The 11207-nt window shown below is 39.3% G+C and overlaps 1 protein-coding gene across 1 annotated transcript; it reads right to left on the reverse strand.

Moving 5' to 3' along the window:
- Window positions 1-414: 414 nt before the first annotated feature.
- On the reverse strand, window positions 415-10902 carry LOC107277233 (two-component response regulator ORR31-like). Its single transcript, XM_026020007.1, is given in 7 exon segments — window positions 415-1065; window positions 1067-1414; window positions 1416-1553; window positions 2373-2452; window positions 2931-3278; window positions 3375-3536; window positions 10788-10902. Coding segments are annotated over 7 exon segments (1842 nt in total).
- Between the last annotated feature and the right edge of the window lie 305 nt (window positions 10903-11207).

Genomic DNA, 11207 nt, shown 5'->3' on the forward strand with positions numbered 1-11207 from the left:
AAGCGAGAGAGAGAGAGAGAGAGAGAGAGAGAGAGAGAGAGAGAGAGAGAGTTTATAGGTTCTCGGGTGTGCAAGCCACCAAACAAGTGAACAACCATCCTCGAACATCGTGGGGCGTGCCGCCACGTGAGGCACTTAGCAGGCCATGGCGGCGGAGCGGATGAATGACATAAAATAGTTTATAGTATTCCAGTAACATTTGGTAAAGGAATCATGTCTGCAACATAGAAATTTAATTGGCAAAGGAAATACTGTATTAAGGTAAACATTTCTTCCACGAGAATGAAGGGAGAATCATCCATGTAAAGAGTACTTGCAACAAGATTAAAAGCTGGTTTGTCATGGGGAGTTCACATCCCCTCTCTCTAATTAGCTTAACTAGAGCTAATTTATTTGCCATATGATGACCACGGACTACTCGATCCAGGCCATGTCATCCAGGAAGGCAAATTCATTGGTGTTGTTCATAAGGATGTAGTCCAGGTCCAGGTCCCAGCCGATCTCCATGCCACCTTCCTTTATGTTCAGTGAGTCGTCAGTTGCCTCACCGCCAGCGTCTTCCATAGGTATCATGTCCTCGTCCAACCCCAAGAGCGATTCCAGAGAGAACATGATGCCTTCTTCAACATCAACCGGAGCATCAACAGCAACCTGTTCAGGCATCATGAATAGTTCTGCGTTGTTAGGTGCTGTTGCTTCAATTGCTGCCACCGCATTATTCTGATCCTCTGACACAACGACAACAGGGACAGATCCCTCACCCTTGGTCCCAACGATTGGATCGATGATGGTGAATGTTGACTCAATTGGTGGCACCATGAGAGAACCAACAGCTGCATTGTTGTTCAGTGCGCTTGTGTAGGCGTACATGGCGGCGTCATCGTCGTTGTCGTCAGGGGCTCCTATGGATGGTCCGGCACTGCCATATGCGGTTTGTCCAACGAGGAAGTCATCCACGGGTAGCCCAAATGGAAGCTCGATCATAGGAGCCTTGTCTTTATTCATTGTCATCCCGTCCTGAGGCGTGAAGGCCGCCGGGACTATGTTGATGTGGTTACGCATAGTAGCTAGGTGGTGGTGGAGGGCCTTGGTAGGAGAAGGGCCCCATGTACAACCTCTGCTGGGGAGCATCCGGCTGGACACCACCGGACAGCCACTGTCCCATCACTGGAGCCTGCATGGCTGCCGACGCAGCAACGTTGTCGAAGGATATAACCGCGTTGCCGGTGGCCGCCGGCGAAGCAGCGTTGCTGAAGGAGATAACCGCATTGCCGGTGGGTGCCTGCACGGTCGTGTTGCTGAAGGAGATCACCGCAGTGCCAGCAGGTTGTTGCTGTTGCTGCTGGAAAACCGAAACTGGAAATGGTGCTGCAGTACTGCCGCCAGCGATGGTGGTCGTGGGGATGCAGCTAGCTTGGCCCGGCGCCACCGGTGAGGATCAGAGGGTTGCACAGCGAGACATTGAGCGTCGAAAGGATGGCTTTGAGGAACAAGGAGTCCAATGAGAGGAGACGGCGCTCATCAAGGTCCTTCTGTTGCTTCGTGCAGTATTCCTGCGGCTGTGGCAGCAGGAAATTAAGGCACGTTAATTTTGGCTCAAATATATACATATTCACGTATGTAATAAAATTATTCAGAGAAAAATAAACATGTCAAATTCTGAGTAACTTTACAATCTATCGAGAGGTACTTATATACTTTCTATTTGATACATATCAGCACATACGTAACTTACATTAGAGAATTATGTATCTCCCAAAGGATCGTAAAATTAAATTTTTCCCAATTTTTTTATGTTTTTATCTAGTTACTATGTGAGGGAAGAAATATGGGTGTATCATAATAATTAATAAAGAGCATAAACTTTTGGAAATACAGCATTCCCAATCCAAAAAAAAAAAAGAACGTATAGCTTCTTTAAAAGTTTTGTCACTCGATACTATTCATTCTAAACTTAATTTCACTAGTGTTTTACCAACAGATTTATTACTAGCTACAATTATACCATGTGTTATCAAAATATATGTTTGGTTCATCAAAATACGATACTTTAAACGTTGTTAGTGATCTAAATTAAAATAGGACTAACCAACACTCAGAACTATTCAAAGCCAAGGGAGTATTTGTATTTTGGAATGTAGCATGACACTGCACGAGTATTGAATTCCATGCATGTTATAGCTTAAAGATAGCATCGTGTCACAGACAGATAAGCATCCAAGGTTGGTAGAAATATTACTCCATTATGTATGCATGGAAGAACAATAAAGCGAAAACATCCAAATATGAAATAAGTGCAGTTACTACAAATTAAAATTATTGCTTTTCAAATCAAATTAATGTAGTGAAAACAGCTAGCACAGTCAAACGACCTGCAAGTGGCTAGCAACATGCTGCCCCAGCGGCCCTTTCGCGTCTTTCTTGTGCTCTAGCTTCTGTCTTGGGTTGGCATCTGTTGATACCAAAGGAAATAATCAAAAAAAAGTAGGAGAAGAACTAGTAGGAATCTGAAACAAAGTTTAGCATGCCACAATGATTTGAAACTCTGTACAATGATAGTGCATAATCTATTTACTATTTTATTCTCATATTTTTATGCAAGTATTTCACGTAGTAAAGTAGTGATTGAAAGTTGAAAGTAATTAAAAAAAATATTGCATCCTTCGCTAGCTCCTACTGCTATGGTCCATATCGGTGGACCATATGCTGATAATAAGCCATACAGCATATTTAAAAGCCAATACTAAAAATAAATTTCGCTAAAAAAATTTAAAATTAAATTTTGGTAACGACTGTTTTCATACTAGGCAAAATAAGATAGGGTTTTATATGGCATGCATGCAAGTAATAATATCAACATATTGCACCGAGTTTTGCTTCGGGTGCGCGTGGTGTCAATATAACGCAATGTTTTTGGTGTTCAGAAGAACCTGCACCGTCGCTGCTGCCACTGTCAACATTGATGGTCAGCTGCCTCTTCCGGCTGCCACGGGACCTCACCACCTTGAAGTGCACTTGCGGCTCCTCAATGATGATGACATCGTTGTCATTGCCGTCTTTGCCAACAACACCGGCATGGGCAGCTATGTCGTCCATGGAGTCACGAGGAATCCTTTCTTCTAGGCAGCACCTACGCCATGCAACCACTCTCCACAATTGGGCCATTGTGGCCTGGTCGAGTGGCTTCCTGACGATATAGGTCGCCTTCAGCAAGAGGTGGTTCAGGAACTCCGTGTCCTCACCGGCAACCATCTGCTCTGGTTCCGTCGTCGACAATACTGTATGACACGTATATGTGGATGATGTGGATTGATTGATAGACGCGACGACGACGAGGAGTAACATCTGAGCACAAGCTTAGCTAGCTAGCTTACGGTAGATGACGGGGATGTGGTGTTCGGTCTCGACGACACGGCGAAAGTCGAAGCCGGAGGAGACCACCTTTTTGACATCGCAGAGGACAGTTTGGACGTCTGTCATGTTGTCGCTGGAGAGGGTGCACAGGCCAGCGCTTGCGGTGGTGTGCGTTGCCACCACTAGAAAAGACAAGGAGTAAATGCAGTTAAGAGTTTTGTTTTGTTTTGTCTTATGTGGGAGAAGTCAGTTTTACAGTTTTAAATTACTATGTTACTACTTATTATATATGATATAAATGACTTTAAGTAAAATCATATATTATTATATATAACCATATATTATACACACTGTTAAATATTTTTAGAAAATTTTATGACTATAAGTTTGTAACACAAAAGTTAGGGAGACATGCATCCCAAAAGAGGAATTTTTTTTAAGAAGGGGAGAGGGAGAGATCTCAATAGACAATAGGAGTGTCTATATATAACTGAGTAAAATGAGAAATGAGTGAAGTATAAGTGCAATTGCACTACAGTATAAAAAATCCTTCATAGAAATAACATGTTTTCTTAAAAGAATATTTAATTTGGCACAAAGCAAGAGCGCGCAACCGACTAATTTGAATTTCAGTTGAAACAAGGAAGAACATGCATCCATGGAGAAAGGCTATAAGATCAGTGTTTCAAGTAGTTATTTTGAACAAAACCATATGCAGAATCAACACAGCAAGAACATCAAACAGGTTGGTCAATTTTATGGAAGTGACCAATGATGAGTTTACTCACTGCCTCTTTATACCCACCCAGGATCAAAACATTTGCTAGAAGCAAGATATATCAAAGAGATGCCGAGTGAACAAAAAAGTTCATCTTGTAAACAAATCCTATAGAAAACACATATAACAAACACCAATATTTTCTCAAGAATCCCCACAAGAATCCACGGATTACACAACACAAGAATCCGATAAGAAAAAAGAATCACACAAGCGAAATATCGGATCTGTAGTGCACAGAGACCAACAGAAATCATCCAAACAAGCTAGAAAATCAAATGTACATGAGTAGTGCAAGGTAGAAAGCGTTTTGGTTGCAGTTCTCGTGTTCTTCGTGTCACCATCCACGGGCATGACACGGAGGCCACCAGGGAAGAAGGAGAGCTGATCCTCCATGGACAAAGAGATCGATGTACAACAACTACGTGCACTCACTTAGCTTGTTCACAGATGAATTGAAGTGAAACTGAAGGGAAGAACGTCTGCATTTGTAGGCCGGCAAAGATGGGGCCTTGGGGGGGGGGGGGGCGGGTTGGAGAGATAGGCACAAGGAATGACGTGTAGTGTCATCATTTGTTTTTTCCTTCATTATTTTTGGGGAAGAAACTGACGTTGCCCTTTGACGATTAAAAGTTGGGTGAAATTAACCTGTTGTTTCGGTGTGTGAGTAAGGGAATATGTCATTAGAGCTGTGCATTTTAGCCCTTAATTTCCTGCTCAAAGTTGGAAAAAAGAAACCTTTCTGATCAGTTCTGCGTGCACTTATAGTTAATTATGCATGCTTGCTCCTTTTCTGAAGTGTTAATATAAGGTTAAAATCATTCCCTGTGCCAATGGTAAATTGTACTACGCTGTACCTTAACAAAATGGTACTGCACACTCATTGTACTATACTTCCATAGAGACGTTTGCCCTCGATCTCTTGAACTTTTCTTGTGTTGCCTCTGAGAGACTGATCTATATGCATGCATGCTTGGAAAGTCCTCATATCTTTGACTGACTTGGACTGTTCTATGCATGCTCGCTTGTGTGCAGCCCATATATGCATGGATATACATGTACAAATATAGGGACACTCGAGCGTCTCTACGGTCTTGAACTCTTGATGATGTCGTCGCGCAAGCGCGGCCATCGATCATAGTTAGCCGTGTATAGAGCGTGTTAATTAACGGATAGGGCTGTGGAAGTAGGTAGCAGATATGGAAGGATATACTCCGGTTAGTATTAAAAGAACATTCCATTTCCTTATGTTAGAATATAAAAAATAGTTTTTCTGAATTTTTTTACTCCATAATTAATACATCATAGTATTTTTAACCTCCCAACCATCATATGTACGGATGTCGATTCAGTCATGCACACTACAGCAAAAGCATCATGTAGAGACATTTTATAATTAAATTGCCCTAAAATCATAAATTTTATAGTGTAGATATACTTTTTAGAGACACTTTAAAAATTTCGTAGAAAATTTTTACTCTAGACACTTTAGAGACATTTTCAGTATATTTTGTTAAATTTTATCTTGTAAAGGTATTATTTTGGCACTTTAAAATATGCCTAATATGTAAAGGTATTTAATTTTAAACTCTGTAGAGACATTTTTTAAAATGATAATGTATACTAAATGATTAAATATAAGTAACAAAGATATAAACATACTAGTAATGATAGGAAGTTAAGTTGGTTAGTGCATTGAAGATAAAAATGATTTGCTAAAGAGATTTTGAGTTCAAGGATTGACTATAGCAAGGGAAAATATTATATTATCTTTTTTCACATTGGTTTGATATAGTTGTGTCTTTAGGCCAGTTCCAACCCAAGACACTATATATAGTTTACATAAACTCCACATCATGAAACTAGTACTAGAGAATACTATTTCAATGCAAATAGCATTGTTTTCATTCTTAAATTTAATGCTATTTATATCACATGATGTTTTGGATATTATGTAGAAACCAAATCTCATACAAGACTTGTTTTCCTTCTTTTTCCTCATTTATTCACTTAGCACATCATCTTTCATTCTAGGTGGCAGCTTATAATGCTATAGACACCATCCTAGTTATTGGGCTGACCTTAGAGCAGGTACAATAGCAGGCTATAAATCAGCTATAGATACATTTCGATGAGATAAAAGAGGAGAGGGAGGAGCAGCGAGCTATAGATTTGTTGCCAGCTGCAGCACGAATTCCAAGATACATGTGTGTATGATAGGTGTGACCAAATATTAATTATGTAGTATATGTTTATAGCTAACTATTGTATGAATTAGCTATTAAATTGGTTATAGATGATTTGAAGCTGGCAGTTGCCTATACTATTAAACTTGCTCTTATGGGCTGAGTTAACACAAAAGCCAACAGCTTTTACTCAGGTGCATCCGCGAATCACACGATGCCTTAATTCTTTTCCTTAGAGTAAGGATAATAATAGAGCCCACTTCCTACTATTAGCCCATCTTAAAGTCAACATATATAATAGATTAGCTATAAGGTTGGCTACAATTTTCTTCTCATCTCTCTATCTCTCACTTATACATTTAATACATTTGTCTTGGAGCTTGTGATAAGCTAGCTCTTGCATGAGAGCCAACATCCTTAATTTTTCACTACCTCTCTTCTCCACCTAAGCTTATAGTAGGCTTATAGCTCACTATTATACTTGCTCTTAGTTCCAGCCATGATACGATCGAGCTCAAAGTGAACTTCTTCCCTAATCCCTAGTGGTCCTTATTGTGCACGACTGCTTCCCGGTTGAGAACATTCAATATCAACAAGAAAACTAACCGAGCTTTTGAAAAACTATTTTTACGGACTGTAGGTAACTGATATTTTAATACGGTGTGTAATTTTTTTACGCATTCGTGAAAAAAAAGATATTTTAATACGGTGAGCTTTCAAAATTAACTGAGCTCACAGTAATAAAGAAATTATATATTGTATGTTCCACGGGATGGTGTGAAGTTCATAGATATTTTTTTATTACATAAAAGATGCACATGACTATGGTACTACACATGTAATAGCAAGTGCGTACTTCCTAATGCGCAATGTTTAATGAGATGAAAGCTAGCGGAAAATATATCTTGGCCTCACTGAACACTTATTGAAATCACCCTCTCGTGTATGTAATATTAGTAGATAGTATAATTGAGTTCATAGTTATTTATAGTCGTTCCCATGCATAGAAGTTGTGTGTGCGGTGGGGTGGGCAGGTAGGATACGCGACAAACACATTATCTTCAATGTGATTAAAAAAGAACACACACACACACACACACACACACACACACACATATATATATATATATATATATATATATATATATATATATATATATAGGATGTACTTCCAGGTGTATATACTCCCTCTTCTTAGTGGATATCCATTAGTTGATAATAAATAATTAGATTAAAAGAGAAATATAAATTACCATTCGCTTCTGTTTTTGTTTTTTGAATTCTGCATGCATGCAGTCAGCCCGGTACATAACCACATACATCAGGTTCAAATTTTGATATGGTTGAGTATATACTTTTTTTTCCTCGGTGTACGTACTGTTTAAAAAGTAGTATATGTCACTGATTAGATTCACAAATTAACAGTATATACTGAGAATTCAGAATGAACAGTATCAGAACTTTTTCCCCGTAAAAAAAAAAGCAATGCGTAGCTGTATATATACTAGTTTACGTAGTAGTAGTTGCCGTATATATACTGGAGTACCTTTTATATAGTTGTAACAGTACATAAACAACTTTGTTTGGAAGTAGTACGGTATATATATACTACTTTTTATTTAGTAGGAGTGCATACTTTTTATTATTTAATACCAGTATATAACCTTATTTATTAATGTCAGTATACCGATCTATTGGAATGAGTATGTACTGCTCTTTCCTTGGAGGAAGTACATACTGATATATTTTTTGAGTAAGTAGAAGTATATACTGATCTCCTCTTGGAATGAGTATGTACTGATCTTTCCTTGGAGGAAGTATATACTGATATCTTTTTTGAGTAAGTATATACTGATAACTTGTAAGTAAATTTGAATTGTGAGCGACAATCCAACCAACGTACGTGCAATATATTTTAGCCTTAGTGTGATGCATATGCTACTTTTTCATAGATAAGTATATACTGTCATTTCTACGTGGAAGTATGTACTGTTTTTAGTAAGCAACAGTATATATAGGTAGCAGTATATATATACTCTTTTTTTAGGGTTCAGCAGCAGTTTATATACTAGTTCTGTGTGGTAGCAGTGTATATATTTTTTTTTATAGCAGTGGTACATACATTTTTCTTTGTGTATAGTTGTAGTTTATTACTAGTTTTTTTATAGCAATGGTACATACATTTTTCTTTGCGTATAGTTGTAGTTTATTACTAGTTTTTGTGTGTAATTAAGTACGTACATACTTCTTTTGAAATAGTAATGGTATGTATTGTTGTTTTTTTTTAAAAAAAAATCTGGTACTACGTACTAGATCCTAGGTTGGAGTTTATACTTTCTTTTTTTTTTCTTTGGTTTACGAATCCAATATATACTGCTCTCTGCTTGGACGAGCATAATATCGAAAATTTACAATGCGCAGGCAGCGAAGCACACATACTGTATTGCTCTTTGAAGTAGTATATACCTCTATCCATTCGAAACCTGTTGAAGTGTTAGGATATACTGATTTCTTCTTAGGATCGGTATATACTGCAGATTTCTTCTTAGAATCGGTATATACTGATTTCTTCTTAGAATCAGTATGAATCGGTATATACTGATTTCTTCTTAGAATCAGTATATACTGATGTCTTCCCTGCCAGAATGAGTATATATATACTGATTTCCTCCAGGAAGAAGTATATACTACTCGATGCAACTCCGCGAGATGATAAGCAGTATATAGCCATAGATTTAAAAAAGAATTATTACATACTCATTCCAGAGAAGCAGTATATACATCCAGGAGGTGTATATACTGATATATATGATGCTTTACTTTCATCGAGTAGTATGTGGTTATGTACTTATCATAATGCCAGAAAAGAAAATATTGGACATGAAAAACTGAGACCATAGAAATGAATATACCCAGGCCAGTGTAGATCAGTCAATCAATGGCTAATTTCTTTCAAGTAATATATATACTGTAATCTTCTTGTTACATAGCAGTCAGGAACTCACGATACCTGGACTATTAGAGGAGGATGAACAATGATGACAAATGAAATTCGTTAACATAGCACCCAGGAACTCATGATAAGTAGACAATAGAGGATGAACTATGACAGATGAAATCGCATAGATCGAGTGCAGACCTCAGCTCGAGAAAAAAGAAACCCCAAATCGTTTCTTGTGGATCGGGTCACCTGAACGGCCGGCTGAACTGTCGAGAGGATCAGGCGCCGGTTTTCGTCGCCGGCGTTACCTTGGGCACTTCTGTCGCCGCCTTGTTTCTCTGATGGTGGTGCCATGTACGCCGATGGATCGCACCATCGATCGGGTTGCCGATAAATCGCGCTGCCGCCTCCGAGTCGTTGCTGGATCGTGCCCGGCCACCTAGGGCACCTAGCCTCTCCCAATCGCCGGTAGAGTACGTAGATCGCACCCTCCCTTGGTGACCTGATAATTAGCACTATAATACCTGGCAATGAGATCAAGATATTCATGCAGAAGACAGATGCGGAACAAGAATCGATTAACCTGCTAGGATATATGTCAATGAACTCGCGCGCACGGTGCCACCATGTTAGCCCAGTCGGGCCTCAACTATGGTCGCCGTCGTAGGCCGCGATGCCACTCGTATAGGATGCCGCAGCCGAGTGTTGCCGATTCAAGAGCGATCGAAGGAAGGAAGGATGATGCAACCTCGGAGTATCTCACCGGCCGTCGGGTGCGTGTCTGGTGGACGACGGGCACCGCGCCGCACGAGCTGGGATCTCTGGCCGTTAATCTATCACGAAATGACCGGGGGAATTTGATTACTCAAAGATAATAGGGTCCCTACGGATTTCATGGGATTGTTTTTTTTTTTTGTTTAAAACGGGTCCGATACTCCCATAGTTAGACCCGGTAGCGGGAGTGGGGGGACGATTGTCCTGGTGGGGCGATGAACGGTGGATGGGAGAGGGAGTACGTACTCCTGGGAGTACAGCTGGGAGTACAGAAGCATTTTCATATATATATATATATATATATCTATATATATATATATATATATATATATATATATATATATATATGTGTGTGTGTGTGTGTAATGTGTTACTGATTGCCACTTTACTCCTAGACTATAGCCAACCCACATATAAAAGGGGAGCAAAACACCTTGCTGAAAATCAGAAAATGTCCTACACAAATTTTACATCTCAAATTAGGGATCAAAACATTTAGAAGAAATATAATATATATCAAAGAAGTCAAGACAACCAAAAAGTTCTTTCTTGTAAACAAATCATATAGAAAGCACACATATAAGAACAGTACATTTTTCATTCTCAAGAAATGCCCATGAAAACCGACAGATCACACAAACAAAAATATTTTATCCAGGACACAAGTACCTGAACGCATCTCTACACGTTGTAGACACAATCTACCGATCTATAGTGCATGGAGGCCACCAAATATCATCCAAAATTAATCTACCAGCGTAGTGGAGTTCGGACAACATCGCCGTTGCCCTTCTGACGGCCTTTGCGTCGTCGTCGATAATCATCACATGAAGGCCATCGGGGAAGAACAAGATCATCTCATCCTCCATTAATTACTAAAGAGATTTTCTTTCTTTTTTGTATAACATGGTGAACACGCGTACACACTAGTAAATATGCAACATCACACTCACACCTAACACAAGCTCAGAGTTTTAGACAACACAAACGGTTTACTGCTCAGTTTTCACTGACGAGAGTGATTAGATTTGAGGTGAGTGAACCCTCTGTTTGTAGGCCGGCTAAGCCAGGGGGATGGGTTTTACTGCCTAATGGTGTAAGTGGCTAACCCGTGCGCGTTAGCCACTTACACCCGTAATATTGCCACAATGAGTGACATTAGTAACAAATATTT

This window comes from Oryza sativa, chromosome 8, assembly GCF_034140825.1.
Source record: "Oryza sativa Japonica Group chromosome 8, ASM3414082v1".
In the NCBI taxonomy this organism is placed as follows: Eukaryota; Viridiplantae; Streptophyta; class Magnoliopsida; order Poales; family Poaceae; genus Oryza; species Oryza sativa.